The 18,557-nt window shown below is 52.4% G+C and overlaps 1 protein-coding gene across 2 annotated transcripts; it reads left to right on the top strand.

The window, feature by feature from the left end:
• Window positions 1-148: 148 nt before the first annotated feature.
• Window positions 149-18,557, top strand: HEXD (hexosaminidase D). 2 transcript variants are annotated; one of them, XM_019465812.2, is made up of 12 exons: window positions 149-1,105; window positions 6,470-6,579; window positions 8,484-8,571; window positions 12,852-13,016; window positions 13,532-13,715; window positions 14,788-14,859; window positions 15,176-15,371; window positions 15,840-15,922; window positions 16,936-17,014; window positions 17,092-17,193; window positions 17,390-17,479; window positions 18,161-18,557. In XM_019465812.2, exons 1-12 carry the CDS (start codon window positions 1,007-1,009, stop codon window positions 18,357-18,359), a joined length of 1,467 nt encoding a protein of 488 aa, XP_019321357.2. In that variant the 5' UTR covers window positions 149-1,006; the 3' UTR covers window positions 18,360-18,557. The 2 variants fall into 2 exon arrangements, with proteins under 2 accessions (XP_019321357.2, XP_019321360.2); XM_019465815.2 differs by lacking the exon at window positions 17,390-17,479.

Raw genomic sequence — 18,557 nt, 5'->3', positions numbered from 1 at the left:
GGTCTGTACGATTTTAAATAACTCAACTTTAAAAGCGAATTTCAGAATGCTTGTTCACAAAACTCATCTACCCGGCAGCTGGTAACTTAGGTAATTGCTTCGAAGATTTTGTCATTGCGATTGTTTTGAATATAATTTCTTAAAAAAAAAAAAAAAACAAAAACCAAACCGGTTTCTGTTGCATCTATTTTATCCTGCCTGCTTTATAATAGATTTCTTGAGGTTAGGGGTTTGTGAATCCGTTCACAGAATGGGTAGTTTGAATTAGTGGACTGTAAAAATGACCACCATGTAAAGGTTTTCTTTCACTTTTTGCATTTCATCCTTTGTGTTTTTATATTCAGTGGGGGGAAGATTTCAGTCTTTCCCAACTACTTCATTACCCTCTAGATCTTTTCCTGTACTTTAATGTAAACTAGTCAGCTCTAATATACTTGTGGCTCACTTATTTTTCAAATTATCCATGGCCTATTTTAAATCCTAGACGGTTTTCTCTGACCTAGACTTAATTTTTACAGTTTCTTCCTCCGTAACCAAGTTCACTTGGGCTCTAGAATGTAAATGATTTTTAATGCTCTTCAAAGTAAAATTGAAGATAAATTTTCCACAGAAACATTATACTGTAGGGCCTGAAAAATGTTTACGCCTACCTGCCTGTTTTCCCCGCGTGGTACATACAGCTCAAGACAGTCTTTCAAACAAAATTATTTTGTGGCCACTTGTGTTATTACAGCCATCTTGTAAGGAAACGAGTGCTGTTCCGTGTTAGGGGCACATCACGATTAAGTGGCAGAGGTCCCTTTATCTGAACATGAGGTAGATTTCTTGATTCGTTTTCACGTTGGTAAAATGAGTTTCCTCCTAGTGGATAAAGCACACCTGGGCGTGTCAGGACAGAAACACAAAGTGTGAGGCCGAGGGGCAAAAAGGAGCCTCCGCCGCTTCTAACTTTGAATTTCTCCACTAGGAAGAAGTGCCCAGACCAGAGATTTTGTCCTATGACTTCATGACAAATAGTGAAATGTCAGGTTCTTCACCATTTAAGATGCGATTAGTTCATCTGGACCTTAAAGGAGCTCCACCAAAGGTCTCCTACCTCTCTGAGGTAAGAGCCCCTTTCCCTCTAGTCAGTCTCCCTTGCCTTGGCTTTGGTCTCCAAAGTGGTAAACAGTATTCTGTAGAAATATGTATTTAGAGCACAACCACGGGCTTCCAGGCTGGGGCATGATGCTGGAAGCAGCACAGGTTTTGAGTTTCCCCCAAATCCCTTTGTGAAACTGAGCAACTAGGATAGCAAAAGGGGGCAGGGGGAACAACAAAAGAAACCCACAGCTTCTTTGCTGCGGGCTGAATTGTGTCCCCAGAAAAGATATGTTCAAACCCTCACCACTTGTACCTGTGAGTGTGACCTCATTTGAAAATAGGGTCTTTGCAGTTATAAGCGACATAAGATGAGGCCTTGCAGGAGTAGAGTAGTACTAATCCCATGAGTGATGTGCTTACAAGAAGAGGGAAACGTAGACGTGGGGCACCCTGTGAAGACAGAAGCAGAGATTGGAGGGATGCATCTATAAGCCAGGGAACACCAGGACTGCCAGGGACACTGGGAGCTGGAAGAGGCAAGGAAGGGTTCCTCCCTGGAGCACCACCCTGCCCACACTTTGATTTTTGATTTCTGGCTCGTAGAACTCAAGAGAGATTAAATCCTCATTGCATTAAGCCACCTAGTTTGTGGTGATTTGATACAGCAGCCCTAGAAAACTAATACCCTCTTCAACAAAAGTAGGTGGGAGGGTGTCCCCATGAGCCCCAAGCGGTATAGCCAGACCTCAAAACAGTGTAACACCCATGTGAGATTAGTAACCAGGCAGGCAGTGGTGGAGGACCGAGGAAGGAATTCTGACAGGGCCAAGACCAGAGAAGCCAGAAAATTGCCCTGCAAGTACAGGTCCTCCGTGAGAGAAGAACTGAGGAGAGGTTTCACTGGCTGCAATTTGAGAGTGAGTGCAGAAAGACTCAGAAGAAGATGTTGCAGAGGCCCAAGGCTCTCAGAAATACCTTCCAGAAACTTCTAGAAAGACAGCCCCGCATTAAAGACAGCAGCGTTGGGAAGAGAATCCACAGTGAGCTGGGCGAGAACATTGAAAGCGGAGCAGAGGAAAGGTTCCAGTGCCGAGAGAAGGGATGCCGAGGCCAAGTGCTGTGGAAGTGGCTGCACGGTGTCTGCAACTCCTGATTCTTCTTGTAACCACAGAGGGGGAGCCCTGGACCGGCCCATCTCCATTCCAAACACAAGAACCTGTTCTTAGGGGCACCTGGAGGGCTCAGGTGGTTAAGCATCTTGGTTTTGGCTCAGGTTGTGATCTCGCAGTTCGTGAGTCCGAGCCCTGCGTCAGGCTCTGTGCTGGTGGCATGGAGCCTGCTTGGGATTCTCTCTCTCCCTCTCTCTGCCCCTTCCCTGCTCACGTTCTCTCTCAAAATAAACTTAAAAAAAAAAAAAAAAAAAAAAACCTTAAAAAAAGAAAAAAAAGAACCTATTCTTAAAAATACAAGAAAACACATCTCATTTAAACCTGAGCAGTAGTGGAAAAAAAATTTTTTTTTTTAAAAAAAGGGTGGGGGCGCCTGGGTGGCTCAGTCGGTTGAATGTCCGACTTTGGCTCAGGTTATGATCTCGCAGTTCGTGAATTCGAGCCCCGTGTCAGGCTCTGTGCTGGTAGCTAAGAGCCTGGAGCCTGCTTCGGATTCGGTGTCCCCCTTTCTCTGCCCCTTCCCCGCTTGTGCTCTGTCTCTCTGTCTCTCAAAGATGAATAAATGTTAAAAAAATAAAATTAAAAAAAAAAACAAACCTGAGCAGTAGTGGGGTGCCTGAGCAGCTCAGTCAGCTCAGCATCCAACTATTGATTTCACCTCAGGTCATGATCCCAAGGTTGTGGGATCGAGCCCTGCATCAGGCTCTGCACTGAATGTGTAGCCTGCTTCAGGTTCTCTCTCTCTCTCTCTCTCTCTCTCTCCTCTCTCTCTCTCTCTCTCTCTCTCCCTCTGCCCCTATCCCTTGCTTGTGCTCTCTCTCTAAAGTTTAAAAAAAAAAAAAGGGATACAAAAATAATATAAAAACAGAGGGGGGAACAAAACACAAGAGACTCATAAATATGGAGAACAAACTGAGGGTTACTGGAGGGGTTGTGGGAGGGGGGGTGGGCTAAATGGGTAAGAGGCATTAAGGAATCTACTCCTGAAATCATTGTTGCACTATATGCTAACTAATTTGGATGTAAATTTTAAAAAATAAAGAAAATTAAAAAAAAAAATACATAGTATAAATGTAAAAAAATTTTTTTTTAACTTTTTAAATAAAAAACATGAGTAGCAGAAAAGGATTGTGGTTAAATATCATACACAGGCATTGTAAGAAAAAAGAGAATCATGATCTCAGGAAGACCATAATGACAAAGGTGCACCAGGAAGATGCGACCGCAGAGCAGATGAAGCCGTATGTAATATTTCAAAATAAGATAAAAGACATTAAGAAAATGATAGGAGCTATGAGCAAACAGTGTAAATCAGAAGGAGAGAAGCCCAGCAAGTAATAGCCAGACAGAAGGGTACAGAGCAACCGCTTACCAGGCTCAGGAATGAGTTATGACAAAAAAGGAAACAAAGTCAGAGACTAAACTAGAAGGACAGAAGTGAGCACACACCGTGGAAAGCATACTCTTGGGAAGTAAATAACGAAGAAGAAAATGTCACACATGAAGAGATAAAAAGCGTTGTAACAAATTGATAAATGCAGAAGATAAGCCAAGAAGGTCCAGCTCCCCTGCTGCTGGAGCCACTGCCTCAGTGACCTGCTGCTGGGGGGTCGACCACCCCAAAATCAGAGGCTTCAGACAGCAATTCCTTCCGTCTGTTTCTTTGGTCTGGTGGGTGGCTCTGCCGGTCTGCCCCGGTTCCCTCCTGTGTTCGCAGTCCCCTGACAACTAGGAATGCCAGACGGTCCCAGATGGCCTTACATGTCCAGCAGTTGGTGCTGGCTGTCCACTGGGCCCCTCAGTTCTGCTCCACGTGGGTGCCTGGCCTCACGGAGGGTAGGCCAGCCTCCGGTCTGCACGGCAGTCACAGGGCAGCATTTAGGCTCCAGAGTCGCAAGCCATCCTGGGCCTTGCGTGATTCTTGGTAAAGCAAGTCCACGTCAGCCCAGATTCCAGGCTGGGGGTAGACCCCACCTCTTGATGAGCAAGATGCTGTATCTCAGCCATGCTCAACAGTCCTCAGAGCAGGGAACCAAAGCAGTGCTCTAGGACAAATGCTCAGAAACTACAATTCAAAAACGCTTTTGTGAAATTAAAGAATACTTGGGTCTGCATGTGGAAAGGGCATACTGTATACCTAGGATGACGGGCACTAAGGCATCCTTTGGTAAAGGTATCGGATTAAAGAAAATGAAAATGAACAACTCCTTTGGGCACACAGGAAGAAGGCCCAAGTTCTGTATGAGGGAAGGAAAATTAGGCTGGCACCAGATATTTGACAGCAACATTTTATGACAGAAGACAAGGAAGAACATATTTAAGGTACTCAAGAAAATGAAACATGAATCAAGGATTTTGTATCCAACCAAAATGGTCTTCATGGTACAAAAGCTACAGACCAGCTATTGTAAACATCCAAGAGAATTTACTGAAGAACCACCAGCGGCAGCAGTGGCAGGGCTGGAGTAACCAAATAATTGCCGAGAGAAAATTCTACCCTAAGGAAGCGTTCCAGCCAACAGACATGAGGAATGACGTCATTGGAAAGTCACCACCTCACAGTTCCTGTTCAGGGTGCCCTAGGTAATGTCAGTGGTAGTTGAAACCATTGGGCAGAAGTTCAAGGCATGGGTCTGGCTGATGCCCCTGAACCCACTGATCAGCCTGACATCACTCCAGTGGAGCAGCCAGACTTGTGATTTCTAGAAGCATCTATGAAGTACTCTTGCCAAAAGAATGAAACCTGGATCTAATCTCACCTTCATGTCTAACCGCCAGCACACACGAGAACAGGAAACACACGAAGGGACATCTTAAGAATACCGTCCATCAAATCCAAAATTTGGGAAACCATGCGAAACAAGGGACTCGATTTCCTCAACAAATAAATTTCAAATTAAAATTTCAAATTCAAATTAAAAAAAGGGTACCGTTAAAAATCAGAGAACCTTAAAAAATCTGTTAAAACAGTGCAGTGTGTGGGTGTCGTCTGGACTGGGCTTAAGGTGCACGTGAAAAGATTCTAGACGGAAAATTTGAACGTGGATGATATTAAAGAGTGGTTTGGTTAGGTGGGATAGTTGCTATAGTTGTGCTTTTGTGAAAAGTCTTTGTCAGCGATATGTGTTGAATTACTTATAGGTGAACAATTGTGTTGTCCAGGATTTGCTTAGAAATATTCTAGTCAGAAAAGTGGAAATTAGGTAAAACGATTTTGAGTCTTGACAGCAGGACACAGGGGCCTAGTCTGTCACGTGTGTGCATGCTTGTGCGGTTTCACAGTGAAGACCTTCTCCCCAGCTGGGTCCAGTGCCGGACGGAGTGTGTGCTGGGGACAGCCAGGCCGCCCGGCCCCACAGCCTCCCCACCACCCACAACACAGAGGATCACCACCAACCCCAACGGTCGAAGTGCCAAACGGCTGTGGTGGTCAGATGGCCACGACAGGCTAAGAAGGAAACCGGAGGGAAAAATGCCGAGGAAAATGGAAGATACCGAGACCATTATGTTGCGATATCCACACGCCTGACCTGCATGAGCTCTTTCCTTTCCACAATCTGTCTACCTCTCTTTGTAATTTGCAGTCTACTACTGATTATGAACTTTCTACAGCTAAGTTTTAGCCCCAGGCTCCTTTGCTCCTTCCATCCAGCTTGCGTCAGAATGTCCCCACACTTGTGGAGAGAGAAAGCTTGACAGATACATCAACAGGAGTGTTAAAATCTTGTGGAACCCGCAACGACCATCATCCAGGGAGGGGCTGCTATTTCAGATACCTGCAGGAGGCCCCTCCAGCAGCGCCCAAGGTGTGTTCTTTTCCACCCTGGCCTTGACATCAGACCAGAAAGAAATCTCAGGTCTGTGTATGGTAGACATGAACTAGTCCTGAAAATCGTTGAGAATAGGAAGTCATACCCTTTGAAATAAAGGTAGAGGAGGAGGTGGGGACATTTCCTGCCACGCCCTCAGCCCCTCGCTGTCCGCAGGCTGAGCTGCGCCTCTGCTCCACAGGTGCAGACACCCTGTGTCAAGTGAAGACTTGATGGTAGAGAGTTCGATTCGGTGTAACACAAAGTATGCGTTCTGGTTAAACGTTTCCAGGAAAAATGTGAATCTCAACTACAACCATGCCCTCGAGCAAGAAGGCAGACCGCATGGGGTACAGCTGTCACCTTCCTTCAGATAGTCGCATCCTCACAGCATCCCTGTTCCCCCAGGTCTTTCCTCTGTTCCATGCCCTGGGCGCCAATGGGCTGCTCCTTGAGTACGAAGACATGTTTCCCTACGAGGGCCACCTGAGGCTGCTGAGGGCCAAGCACGCGTACAGGTACCCCAGCCACGGAGAAAGCGGCTGCTTGGGGCCGCCTGGAAGTGTGGGCAGGGCAGGCGAGGGTTTGGCAGTGGTGGGGCAGCCCACGTCTGGCTTTGAAACGCCTGTCTTAGTTACGAAAGTAAAACACACTCACTGAAGAGAATTTGGAAACATTTAGGGGGAGGGTGGAGGATTGGGGGAGGCGGGGGGGTGGGGAAGGGGATGCTGCTCTTTAAGGCCATGGTTGGGACCCTCATCAGGAAAACAAAGATCAAAGGAAAGGGGGTCAGAATCCGTAAAAGTAGATACAGTGGTTGTGGGTGTACCTTGCCGGGCTTTAGAGTTATGGTGTCCATTTTATGATTTTTTTAACGTTTATTTTTGAGAGGGAGGGAGACAGAGGATCTGAAAGCAGGCTCTGTGCTGCCAGAAGACAGCCCAATGTGGAGCTCGAACTCACAAACCATGAGATTATGACCTGAGCTAAAGTTGGATGTTCAACCGACTGAGCCACCCAGGCGCCCCTAGAGTTACGGTGTCCATGTAAATCAATAACAAATAACCCAAAAGGAAAATGAGCAAAGGATCTTAACGGGCAGATCCCCCAAAAGAAATTAAAATGTCCGATAAGCATACGATAGTAATAAAGTAAATTAAAACAAGTCAAACACCATTTTGGCTATCCAATTGGTGAAACTTTTTAAAAAGTTCTAATGCTCTGTGTTCACAAGGTCAGAAAAAGCAAACCTCCCACTGGTAGGCTCTGAAGCACCCCACCGTTCTGGAGGGAGGTTTGGCTCTATGTCAGAACTCCCCAAAATGTCCATGCCCCATGCGCATGCTCAGAGTGTTAACATTGCAGTGAGGTGTCTTTTCACACTATTCTGTTTTTCTTCATACAGTGAACACCTTTTGTTTATTTAGTGTGTTTTTTCAAGTGGAAAAAGTGCTGGGGTACCTGTGAAGCTTGAAAAAGGTCTATTTAAAATCAATACATTCAGAGAACTGATTAACTTAAGAAATGGTTCAAACACATACAGAAACTGGAAATCATTTTGTTTTTGAGATAAATTCATGAACGACAGCTGGTAACGCAGTGGGCAACTAGCCCTCCTGGGTGCTGTCCTCACCACCTGGAGCATTCCTGCCCTCAGGCGTGCTTAGACGAAAGCTAACGCCCACGGGGCTGAGTCCCGCCACCGCAACCTTGAAGCTCTTTTCTCTTTCCTCTATTAAAGGGGTCACCAGCTTTTCTGTAAAGGGCCAGACAGTCAGGACTTTAGGCTGTGCAGCCCACCTGGCCTCTGTTACAACCATTTGTGGAGCACAGGCAGTCATGGGTGATAATGTAAATGAGTGAGCACGGCTGTGTTCCAATAAAGCTGTTTGTGGGTACTGAAATTCGAGTTTCATATAATTTTTACATGTCATAAGATATTATTCCGCTTTTGATTTTTCGCAACCATTTTAAACTACAGAAACCATTTTTAGGTCATGGGGCGTGTGAAAACAGGCAGGCAGATTTGTCCTTCAGCCCATCTACCATTCCTGCTCTAGGATATGATTTCTAATTTCTTGTAAAATGACTTGCTTCTTATAGGTTGGGTAAGAATAGCAAGTAAAAAGCAAACTGTTATTTGAGAACATAACAGCATCATTTTCCAAAATCCTAGAGAGCCCTCTCTGAAACCTTAGGCATATCTTTTGTACTTTTTGGAATAGTGACCAAAGGTGACCATACTAGTTTCCCAAGGAGAGTCCCCCTGGAGCCTGACAAGGGAGAGGGAACGTGAACAGGAGCATGAGTGTGTGTGTGTGAACGTGGGCTGGGGTGTGAACAGGAGGTGGTGCGAACTGGAGCTCTCGTGTGAATGGAGGTGGTGTGAACCTCTCTGGGTGATCGATGTTTGTCTCTCTAGCCCCCCTGAAATCAAAGAGATCCTGCATCTGGCTGCACTGAATGAGCTAGAGGTCATTCCATTGGTACAGACATTTGGACACATGGAGGTAAGTGGGAGGAACAAAGGTTCCTGATACCCAGGTGTGGGGCTCAGGGGTACACAGGCAGGGAGCAGCTCTTTCTTGCAAGCCCCTGCCCTGCAAACGACCGGAGAGCACAGGACTCTAGATCAGAGCGACTTTGTCCCAGGAATGGTGGGAAAGAGCCAGTGGGGGATGCATGATTCCCATGGAGCCCTGAGGGCCGAGTTGTTTTACTTTTTAACTTGTATTCATCATTCAATGCCGAAAATATTTCCCCAAGCTCTTGTGTGATCTTCGGAAACATTTTTCACGTCTGCATCAAAAATGAAGAGCAAATTAAACACTTAGTGGCTGCAGGTTCCGTTTTTCCCTCTAACAGATACACCTGCTAGACCCACGGGCAGCCCTTCCCTTCTCGAGCTGAGCACCCGGGACCGCCCCTGCGCCCCCCCCCCGCCCCCCCCCACCGCCCAGGCCTCTGGCCTCTAACCTTCCTGTCGCAGCTCCGTGATGCGCTCTCTGTGCTCCTCACTTCCCACCACCAGGGGCCACGGAGCATCTCCACAGCCCCCCCGCCCCCACCCCGTCCTCCGAGTCACTAAATGCAGCCACGGGTTCTCGTCCCTTTAACTTGAGTCTCGGGCTTTGCGTGGCCCCAGCTGCTCCCTTCCAAACCCCACGCTGTTCCGGCCCCCCACTTCCGGCTGTGACGCCACTTCTGCCGGCAGCGTGCTCTCCTGTAGCTGCCGCTGGATGTGGCGGTCCCCACGGCTTCTCTCGAAACCCTCCCTCCTCACCTCACGCTCTCCCTAGACAATGCGGTGCCCACTCCTGCCTCCCCTCCCCGTGCTCCGTGACCCCCAGACCCAGTCTCCGCTGCCCTGTTCGCCACCCCTCCCACCCCTGCAGTTCGGGCCATCGTGTGCTTTTGCTCCTCAGGCTCTTGAGTTGGCACCTGCCATCCCCGTCTCCACCCTTGTGTGAACTACCGCCTGACCTGCTGGAAGGCCCCCCTAGCGGTGCCCTCTGCCCCTTTCTCCGTCGTTCCAGAGCACAGCCTGGCCTCCCAATCCTGCTCCTTGAGGGGGCCCTTACGGGGCTCTCAGGGTGCATTTGTTTCCAGGGGCCACTGCAGTAAAGTGTTTCAACCAGGCGACTTGAGACTACGGAAGCGTGCTCTCTCTGTGCTGGAGGCCGCAAATCCAAAGTTAAGGTGTCCTCAGGTTGGTCCTTTCTGGAGGAGGTCCTTTACCTGTGTTTACGTACCATCAGGACACCCCCTTTGTTTTTTGGGTTTAAAAAAATTTTTTTTTTAATGTTTATTTATTTTTGAGACGGAGAGACAGAGCGCAAGCAGGGCAGGGGAAGAGAGAGAGGGAGAACAGAATCCGAAGTAGGCTCCAGGCTCCGAGCTGTCAGCACAGAGCTCGATGAGGGGCTCGAACTCACAGACCGCGAGATCACGACCTGAGCCGTAGTTGGCCGCCCAACTGAATGAGCCACCCAGGCGCCCCAGGATACCCACTTTGTGACATAGCCGTATGAGTATTTGCACATTTTGTCTTCTGAACTGTTCAGTTTTTAACGTTCTCTGGACATTCTGGACACAAGTCTGTTAGGTGTGTGATTTGCAAGCATTTGCCCCCGATCTGTACTTTGTCATCATCGTCTTAGTGTATCTCAAAGAACAAAAGTCTCTAATTTTGATGAGTCCAGTTTCTCAGCTTTGCTCCGATGGGTCGTACTTTTGGTGTCATTTCTCTGCCAGTCACCAGATCATGAAGATTTTTCCTGTTTCCTTCTAAAGTTCTACATTTGCACACTTCCCACTTGCTGTTAGGGTCCATGTTGACTTAATTCTTGTCAACTCTTGCCTTGTAAGGCCTGAGGTGTAGGGTGAGGTTTATTGTGTTTTGCACATAGCCTATGACCCCTCGAGATGGCTGGTCATGCCAGCACCACTGATTGGAAGGTTATCCTTTCTTTGGAATTTGAAATTTGGAATTGCCTTTGTATCTTTGTCAAAAATCAGTTGACATTATTTGTGGCCCATTTCTGAACCATATATATATTTTTAATGTACATTGATTTATTTTGAGAGAGAAAGAGCATGGGGAGGGGGGCAGAGAGAGAATCCCAAGCAGGCTCCACACGGCTGTCCTCAGAGCCCAGCGCGGGGCTTGATCCCACCAACCGTGAGATCGCGACCTGAGCCGAAACCAAGAGTCGGACGCTCAACTAACTGAGCCACCTAGGCGCCTCATGCTTCTCCATATATGTTTTAGACTAAGTTTATCTGTATGTCTTTAAGAAACCTTGCTGGGATTTTGATTGAAATTGTATTAAATCTGTAAGTCACCTTGGGGAGAAATTACCTCTACTCTGCTGACTTCTCCGATCCGTGAACAGGCTCTGTCAGCCTTTCCTTATGTTATTATTTCCCAAAGTTTTTTCTTTTCCTGATGCTTTCAGGACTCCCTGTGTACGTTTGCCCTGCTGTAGTGGTTTGGTTAGTAGGACTTCTAGGTCTGGGTTTCTGTGCATTTATCCTGCTTGGGGCTCGTCGAGCTTCTTGGAACTGTAGATTATTTTCATCACTTTTGTGAAGTTTTGGGCCACGTCCTCAAGTGTTTCTGTGTCCATTCTCTCCTCTTGGCCAGGGCTCCCTTCGCATGTGCGTTAGGGCACCTAATGTCACCGCACGGGTCTCCGAGTCTCTTTGTTCTCCCCACCTTTTCTCTGTGTTGTTGAGCCTGAGGAGACCCTATTGGTCTGTCATCCCAATCACTGTTTCTTCTGATGTTTCAAATCTTCTGTGGAGCCCATGAAATGGATTTTCATTTTTCATTATTATAGTTTAATTCTGGGAACATTTTCATAATGGTTTCTTTGAAGTAATCGATAAATCTGACATTTGGGCCCACATCAGTGTTAGTTTCTATCCATTGGCTTTTTTCCTGAGTCTGGGTTCCACTTTCCTGTTTATTTGCACATCTCATGATTTTTTGGTTGAAAATTGGACATTTCGGATAATATGTTATAGAGAATCTGACTTTTTCCCCTGCAAGTGGTTGGACTTGCCTGGATTTAATCTGCAGGCCTGTCTCCCCAGCTGTGTGTGGCTACTGATGCCTCTGTTTGTGTGTGTGTGTGTGTGTGTGTGTGTGTGTGTGTGTGTGTGTGCGCGCGCACGCGCGTTAACGCTTATTTATTTTTGAGAGACAGAGACAGAACATGAACGGGGGAGGAGCAGAGAGAGGGAGACACAAAATTTGAAGTAGGCTCCAGGCTCTGAGCTGTCAGCACAGAGCTCAACATGGGGCTTGAACTCACAAACCATGAGATAATGACTTGAGCTGAAGCTGGATGCTTAACCGACTAAGCCACCCAGGTGCCCCTATACATTATTTAAAATTCTTCTTTTAACAGTTTATTTTTGAGAGACTGAGAGACAGAGTACAAGTGGGGGAGGGGCAGAGAGAGAGGGAGACACAGAATCTGAAGCAGGTTCCAGGCTGAGCTGTCAGCACAGAGCCTGACACAGGGCTAGAACCCATGAACTGTGAGATCATGACCTGAGCTGAAGTCAGATACTTAATCAACTGAGCCACCCAGGCACCCCATAGTGTTTTATTCTAATTTATATTTTTGGCCTGGCTTCCTAGGGGCCACCCCTCTGTCTTTATGGCTGGTGGTCAGCCAGGGCCCAGGAAGCCGTGTGCTTGAGCCGTCAGGACCCACCCTGTGCTGCAGGCACTGGGGGCTCTGGGAGTTCACCCAGTCCCCTGCCTTAGCCGTGTGTGCACGGCTCTCCTTTCCACGGTCACCCATCACATTTCTGGCTGGTGGTAGCCGCCACCCCCCCCCCACACACACACCATGAGGACCGCAGAGTTCGGGGACTTTGCCGCTTTCACAGACGGTGGCCCCAGGGGGTCTGCGCTCAGCCAGCGCCGGGTGGTGGTGGGGGGGCCGCAGACTCTCTGTTCTTACCACAGTGCTAGCAGGCTTCAGGTGTGGTGTTCACCTTTGGTTCACGTCCAGAGCCCTGAAATGGCTGTTTTGACCAGTGTTCCGTTCTGCACGTGTTCAGGGGAGGACGTGCTGACATCTGTACCGTACTGAACAGCCCGTGCAGCCTGGTTCTCGTGTTCTTCTCCCAGCCCGGGCAGACTGGGAGGAAACAGGGGCTCAGCCCGGCCCGCCAGCGCCCTCTTGGGGACCTGGAGCAGGCCCTGCCTGTGACTCCGCAGGGTGGCTGCAGCGTCTGTCACCTCCTGTCACCTCCTGTCATCTCTCCGCAGTTTGTGCTGAAGCACGAGGCTCTCGCTCACCTCCGAGAAGTGGCGCTCTTCCCTAACACCCTGAACCCCCATGAGGCGGAGTCCCTGGCTCTGGTGGGAGCCATGATCAGCCAGGTCATGGAGCTGCACCCGGGCGCCCGGTGGCTCCACGTCGGCTGCGACGAGGTGGGTCCTTCGACGGTTCTTCTGCCTGAGCCTCACCCACCGGGCGTCCCTCCTGCCGCAGCCCCTGCTCCTGGTCCCACTTTGTGGGGTATTCTCTTACGTACAAAAGTAGTCAATGTACCAAAGGACGAAGGATAAAGCCAGGTCATCCCTCCCAGCTGACCCGTGACCTCATGCGGGCAGAGCCACGGAGCTGGACGAGGGATGGCCTGTGGCCTGAGACAGCCGTGCTGTCCTCGCCCCCGGCAGGGGCAGAGCCAGCCCCCATGTGCTTTATGTACCCGTTGGCTGGCAGACACTCAGGTTAGCTCTGCCTTCGGGCTGCTGTGAATGTTCAGAGGAAATCTTGAGTGGAAGTTAGGTCTCAGTGTAGAAGGAGGGCCCCCCCTCACCAGCTCCTCCCCACAGGCAGCTGCCACTGAGATCCGTCAGACATGGCATGAGCGCGGTCTCTCTCCCAAGTGTGTCTGCAGTGAGGCCGGGCGATCCGGAGGCGGGCCTGTGTTTCCTTCCAGGTCTATTATCTTGGAGAGGGTGAGGCCTCGAGACGGTGGCTGCGACAGGAGCATAACACCAAAGCAAGACTGTGTCTGTCCCACATGAAGGCGGTGGCCTGCCACGTGCTGGCTCGGCACCCCGCCACGACGCCACTGGTGTGGGACGACATGCTGCGGGCCATCCCCGAGGACCAGCTCTCAGGTTGGCAGGCCCATCCCCCAGGCTTCTGGTGCCAGGAGTAGGGAGTAAGGAGGCCAGCGGCTCCCAGGACCCTGGTCTGGGGAGGGGGGAGCACTCTAGGACCCCTGCCCCGAAGTGCTCTCTCCAGGCAACCCCCTTAGAGCCACTTTCTAGATTTTCTCACACAAAAGGGCCATTCCTCCAGAAGGCATTTTAGAGTCTTGTAGGCTTACAAAGTGATGAGTCTGAATGGAGAGTAGCCGTGGGGCCCTAATGGGGGATGGGGGCGAAAGGGTCCCACTGGGCCTTGAGTGTCTGGTGCCTCTAACCGCCTCAGCCTCACACAACCCTGTGGCCAGCCCTGCAGGGGTCGTGGCTGAGGCTCTGGGATGAGACAGAGACATACCCCATGGTCCAGTCACAGCCTCGGCCTGGAGCCTAGCCACTGCCCCCACTTCTGCAGGACTGGGGTGTGTCCGTGGCAGCAGCCCTCCCCAGGTGTGGCCACTTGGGTTCTCACTAGGACTAAGTAGAATTAAATCCAAGGAATAACGTGTTCCTACTGCACTAGTCCTAGCGCCCCCACCGTCACACACAGACAGAGCCTTTCCCCCTCGTAGGAAGCTCTGGGACCCGAGACTGGGGGTTCGCTTTTTACAGAACTCCCAGAGTCTGGTCATTTCCAAAGTTGGCTGGCTTCATGGTTGCGACATTTACTGTCAAGAACTCAACTGTTTCGAGTCTGTTCTCAAAATCCACACCCCGCTGGGGCGCCTGGGTGGCTCAGTCAGTTAAGCTTCTGACTTCGGCTCAGGTCATGATCTCACAGTTCGTGAGCTCGAGTCCCGCGTCGGGCTCTGTGCTGGCAGCTCAGAGCCCGGAGCCTGCTTCGGATTCTGTGTCTCCCTCTCTCTCAGCCCCTCCCATGCTCGTGCTCTGTCCCTCTCTGTTTCTCAATAATAAACGTTAAAAAAAAAAAAAACAACTCATGCCCCCTAAACAAGACAGCCTGTGCTCCGTTGTAATGCAAGGCCTGTGGGCTGCCAGGATGTGTCCAGACGGGCCTCAGCTCACAGCCTCTCTCTGCCCCCAGCATCAGGGGTGCCACAGCTGGTGGAGCCCGTGCTCTGGGACTACGGGGCCGACCTGGACATCCACGGCAAAGGTCAGTGACCTGGCCACGGCCTCTGAGACCCTGGAGCCCTGGCGGCCCAGGGGCTTCAGGTTCATCAGAATCCTGCTAACCGCCTCAGCTTGCACTCAGACCCCTCCCACGTGAGCCCCGGGAGCCCCCTGGCACACGTCCCGCCGCGGGTCACACCGGGATAGCCTGTCCTCTGTGGTATTTTCCACGAGTCTCTTCTCTCACTGAGATTTAAGCCTGCCCGGTTGTGGGCTCCTCCTGGCTTCTCAGTGTCTGGGCTCTGCGGCCACGGCCCCTCGGGCCCCGGGCCGGTCACACCGTACACTCTCTCACTCAGCTCTCCTCATGGAAAAGTACCGCAGGTGTGGTTTTCTCCGGCTGTGGGCCGCCAGTGCCTTCAAGGGGGCCACAGGGGCGAGCCAGGCCCTGACCCCTATCGAGCACCACCTCAGAAACAATGTGCAGTGGCTGCAGGTGGCGGCCAGCGGGCCCGCAGACATGCTGCAGGGCATCGTCCTGACCGGCTGGCAGAGGTAAGGCCACCCAGGCCCCGGGGAAGCTCCCGGGCCGACCTGCTCGGAGGGTCGAAGCAGCGCTGCTGCCCGGGACGACCACCCCTCCGTGGCCCATCCATTCTGGGCCTCGGTCAGAGGGGAGGCGCCTGGGCGCCTCACACCCCACGGCCAGCCAGCCCCCAGACTCTGCAGAGGGCCACTTCGGCAGCCCCGCCTCCAAGGGGCCACACGTGACTTGTCTCACATATGGCGGGCATGGGGACAGATTTTGGCTTCTTGGGGATTTCACACCATTTGAAAAGCGGAGCGGCACGTGAACCCCTCCTCCGGACCAAGGCCTGGTTCCTTGCTGCGCCCGGGGGGGCAGAGGCGGAGGCAGCTGCGGGCCCCCAGGCAGGGCCTTCTGGGTGGGATGTTTCCAGAGGCAGCAGCCAGCTCTGTCTCGTGTGCAAGCGGGAGCTGAGCGCCCCTCTCCCCTGCACTTAGGTACGATCACTTCTCCGTGCTGTGCGAGTTGCTGCCCGTGGGAATCCCGTCCCTGGCCGTCTGTCTGCAGTCGCTCCTACACGGTACGGTCTCCTGCTCCTCCCGGGTGGCGGGAGTGCCTGATGCCGCCGACTGTGTCTCCTTGGGGCTGGACTCTGGTCTTTCACACCAGCAGAGGGGGGCTCAGCCACCCCCCTCCCCTGCTGCCCCCAGAGAGCCCGTGAAGGAAATTCACCATGGGCGAGGTGCAGAAAAGGGCCCTTGCTATGTAAATCCACTGAATGCCCGGGCTGGCCCCAGCACTTGCCACTTTGGCAGAGACGGGGACTCGCAGATGGCACAGAACCATGTGCACCTGAACCACAGGACTGCTTGGCGCACGTGGTGCTGGTGCAGAAAGGTGTGGGAGGCCCTGGGGGGAGCAGGCCCGGCTCCCAGACTGCGTGCAGGCTGCATGCAGCAGGAAAAGCACAGACACCCGCCCTCCGCTCTCTTCGATGGCTTCTGAAGCGGTGGTTGTGAACCGCTAGGAGGAAGGCACAGGGACACCCCAGCGGACACCCCGTTCGTGCTGGGCGCTGGCTTCAGCTTCCCTGCTCCGTGGAGGGCACTGCTGCTGTGGAGCCCTCCACCCTCCGCGGACACAGGCCTCCTGCCCTCCCAGCTGGTGCCCTCCTGCACCAGTGGCATGTGTCCACCCACACTGACGTGGAGCCCGGCCCACAGTGGTGCTTGCTGGCCTCTCTGGTTCTTTCCAGTTGCTCGGGACGGCTCCACGTGTGAGAAACCACACTTGCCAGGTGCTGCGTGCACCCGGGACACCGTGGGGGCGCCGGAGGCACAGCCGGCGGTCTCCCGAGGGGTGTCGCTGCTCCTGATTCTCTGTTTTCTTGTTCTTAGCATAATGAGCCCGTTTTCGTGTGTTTAATAAGAAGCCACGGGCCCATCTGTCCCCGAGGTCTCCTTGGGGCTGGCACCTGCATGCTGGCCTCCTTGGCCACTTTGCCCACCACCAGGCCAGCACCGTGGCACAGGGCCCCTGCCTCGCTCCCCTCCAGAGGCCCCTCCAACCACCTCCATCTGTGGTTGGTTGCAGGAGGCTTTACCGAAGACGTTAAAGCAAGAGTGGAGAACTTTCTTGGGATCTCAAGCCTAGAAATAACTGATCTTATGAGGTAACCTGCCCACCCCCAGCCCTGCCTCTGCCCTCGCACTCTGTGGACCCGTCTCAGCACGGTGGCTCTCCGTGCAGCGAGGGGGCCGGCTCCTTCCCTGGCAGCGACATCCTGGCCCTCATCACGCACGTCGGCCTCCACCTGCGCAGCTCTGTGGACACGCTCCTGGAGAGGGACAGGTGAGCAGGCAGGGGCTGAGCCCCACCCCGCACTCCCCCCGGGACAGGGTGAGGGTGGCCACAGACAGACTTCCGGGGGCAAGCGACTGTTTAAAATGCCTCCCAGACTCCTAAGTTTCTTAGAAGTGGGATCTTAAAACCACCGTGAGGCAGACATGTCAGCTGCAGCGGGTCTGCCTGTGCGGACTGCCTGCAGGTACGTGACCGGCTGGTTCAGCCCCTATCACCGCGGGCGGAAGCTCATCCACCCGGTCATGGTCCAGCACATCCAGCCCCAGGCGCTCAGGTAGCCGCCCCCTCCCCGCGGTGCCCACCCCCAGGGCTGCGCGTCCTCTGCCGCCCGATGACAGCTTTCTGTGGCTACTGGCTTTGAACTAAGACAAGCTCTGTAGGTATTGCGGCCACGAATTCCTAGGGGAGTCAGCTTTGCTGACTGCTGTGCCTTCAGTGTTAGAGGCTAGGACATTCCCACCTGAGAAGGTGAGGGCCCAGGGCTCATCATGGAGCCAGACCTGCTGGAGACCTGTCCTGGCCTTGCTGCTGGCGCATGCCCCACATCTCCTCCCCGCCCCCCCCGCCCCAGCACCGTGGGGACAGAGTCCCAGGCAGCCAGCCAGCCCCCCTGCCCCCGGGCTCTCCTGGCTCACAGCTCTGAGCCAAGGCCAACTCAGTGTCCACGGAGGGTTAGATGCCATCAGATGCTGTCAGGTTCACACATAAAGAAAAACCCTGCCAGCTAGATGTAAAGAGCATTCCAGTTTTAGATGTGAAAACACAACAGTCACTCATTTATCCCCAACAACACTGTGAGGTGGGCACTAATAGCCATGTTTCATGGATGGGCAAACTGAGGCACAGAACCATACCGACCTGTAGGGTTGTTCGGAATGTGAGCGTGGCGCACAGGCTGTGAGCTGTCACCCAGGGGTGCCCGGCAGGCGGGCTCACCACGGGCTCTGGTCCTCAGCCTCCTGGCCAGGTGGAGCACCTTGGTGCAGGAGCTGGAGGCCGCCCTGCATCGTGTCTTCTACCCGGACGCCGTGGAGGAGTGGCTGGAGGAGAACGCGCGGCCCAGCTTGCAGCGGCTGCAGGCTTTGGTGCAGGACCTCAGGGAGGCGGCCGGCGCCGGCCCCGGCCCCAGCCCACACTCGGGTCAGGACCCCTGAGGGGAGGGGCCGAGCCTGAGCCATCCCCTGGGGCCCCCCTAGGTCTGCCAGGCGCCTGGGACCGCCGGCCACGGGCAGCACCCACGGCGCGGACCGCCGTCGTTGGAAAGGCCAATGGAAGGCATGATGTGCCGGGCCTACTTGCTAGTCTGTGTGGGAGCTTCGGCTCTTTTGAAATAAAGGGAGTGGAAGCTAGAA

The sequence above is a fragment of the Panthera pardus genome, unplaced genomic scaffold (assembly GCF_024362965.1).
Source record: "Panthera pardus isolate Hobbes unplaced genomic scaffold, ASM2436296v1 HiC_scaffold_3, whole genome shotgun sequence".
Classification (NCBI taxonomy): Eukaryota; Metazoa; Chordata; class Mammalia; order Carnivora; family Felidae; genus Panthera; species Panthera pardus.
Note: the sequence above shows the minus strand (reverse complement) of the source record. Positions and strands in the feature narration are given on the sequence as shown.

What these genes read in the sequence shown, in the direction of transcription:
- HEXD (XM_019465812.2), top strand. Translation starts at nt 1,007, where the DNA reads ATGACAAATAGTGAAATGTCAGGTTCTTCACCATTTAAGATGCGATTA. An exon ending in AGACATTTGGACACATGGAG is followed by an intron (nt 8,572 to 12,851) that starts GTAAGTGGGAGG and finishes ATCTCTCCGCAG; the next exon opens with TTTGTGCTGAAGCACGAGGC. An exon ending in GAAATAACTGATCTTATGAG is followed by an intron (nt 17,015 to 17,091) that starts GTAACCTGCCCA and finishes CTCTCCGTGCAG; the next exon opens with CGAGGGGGCCGGCTCCTTCC.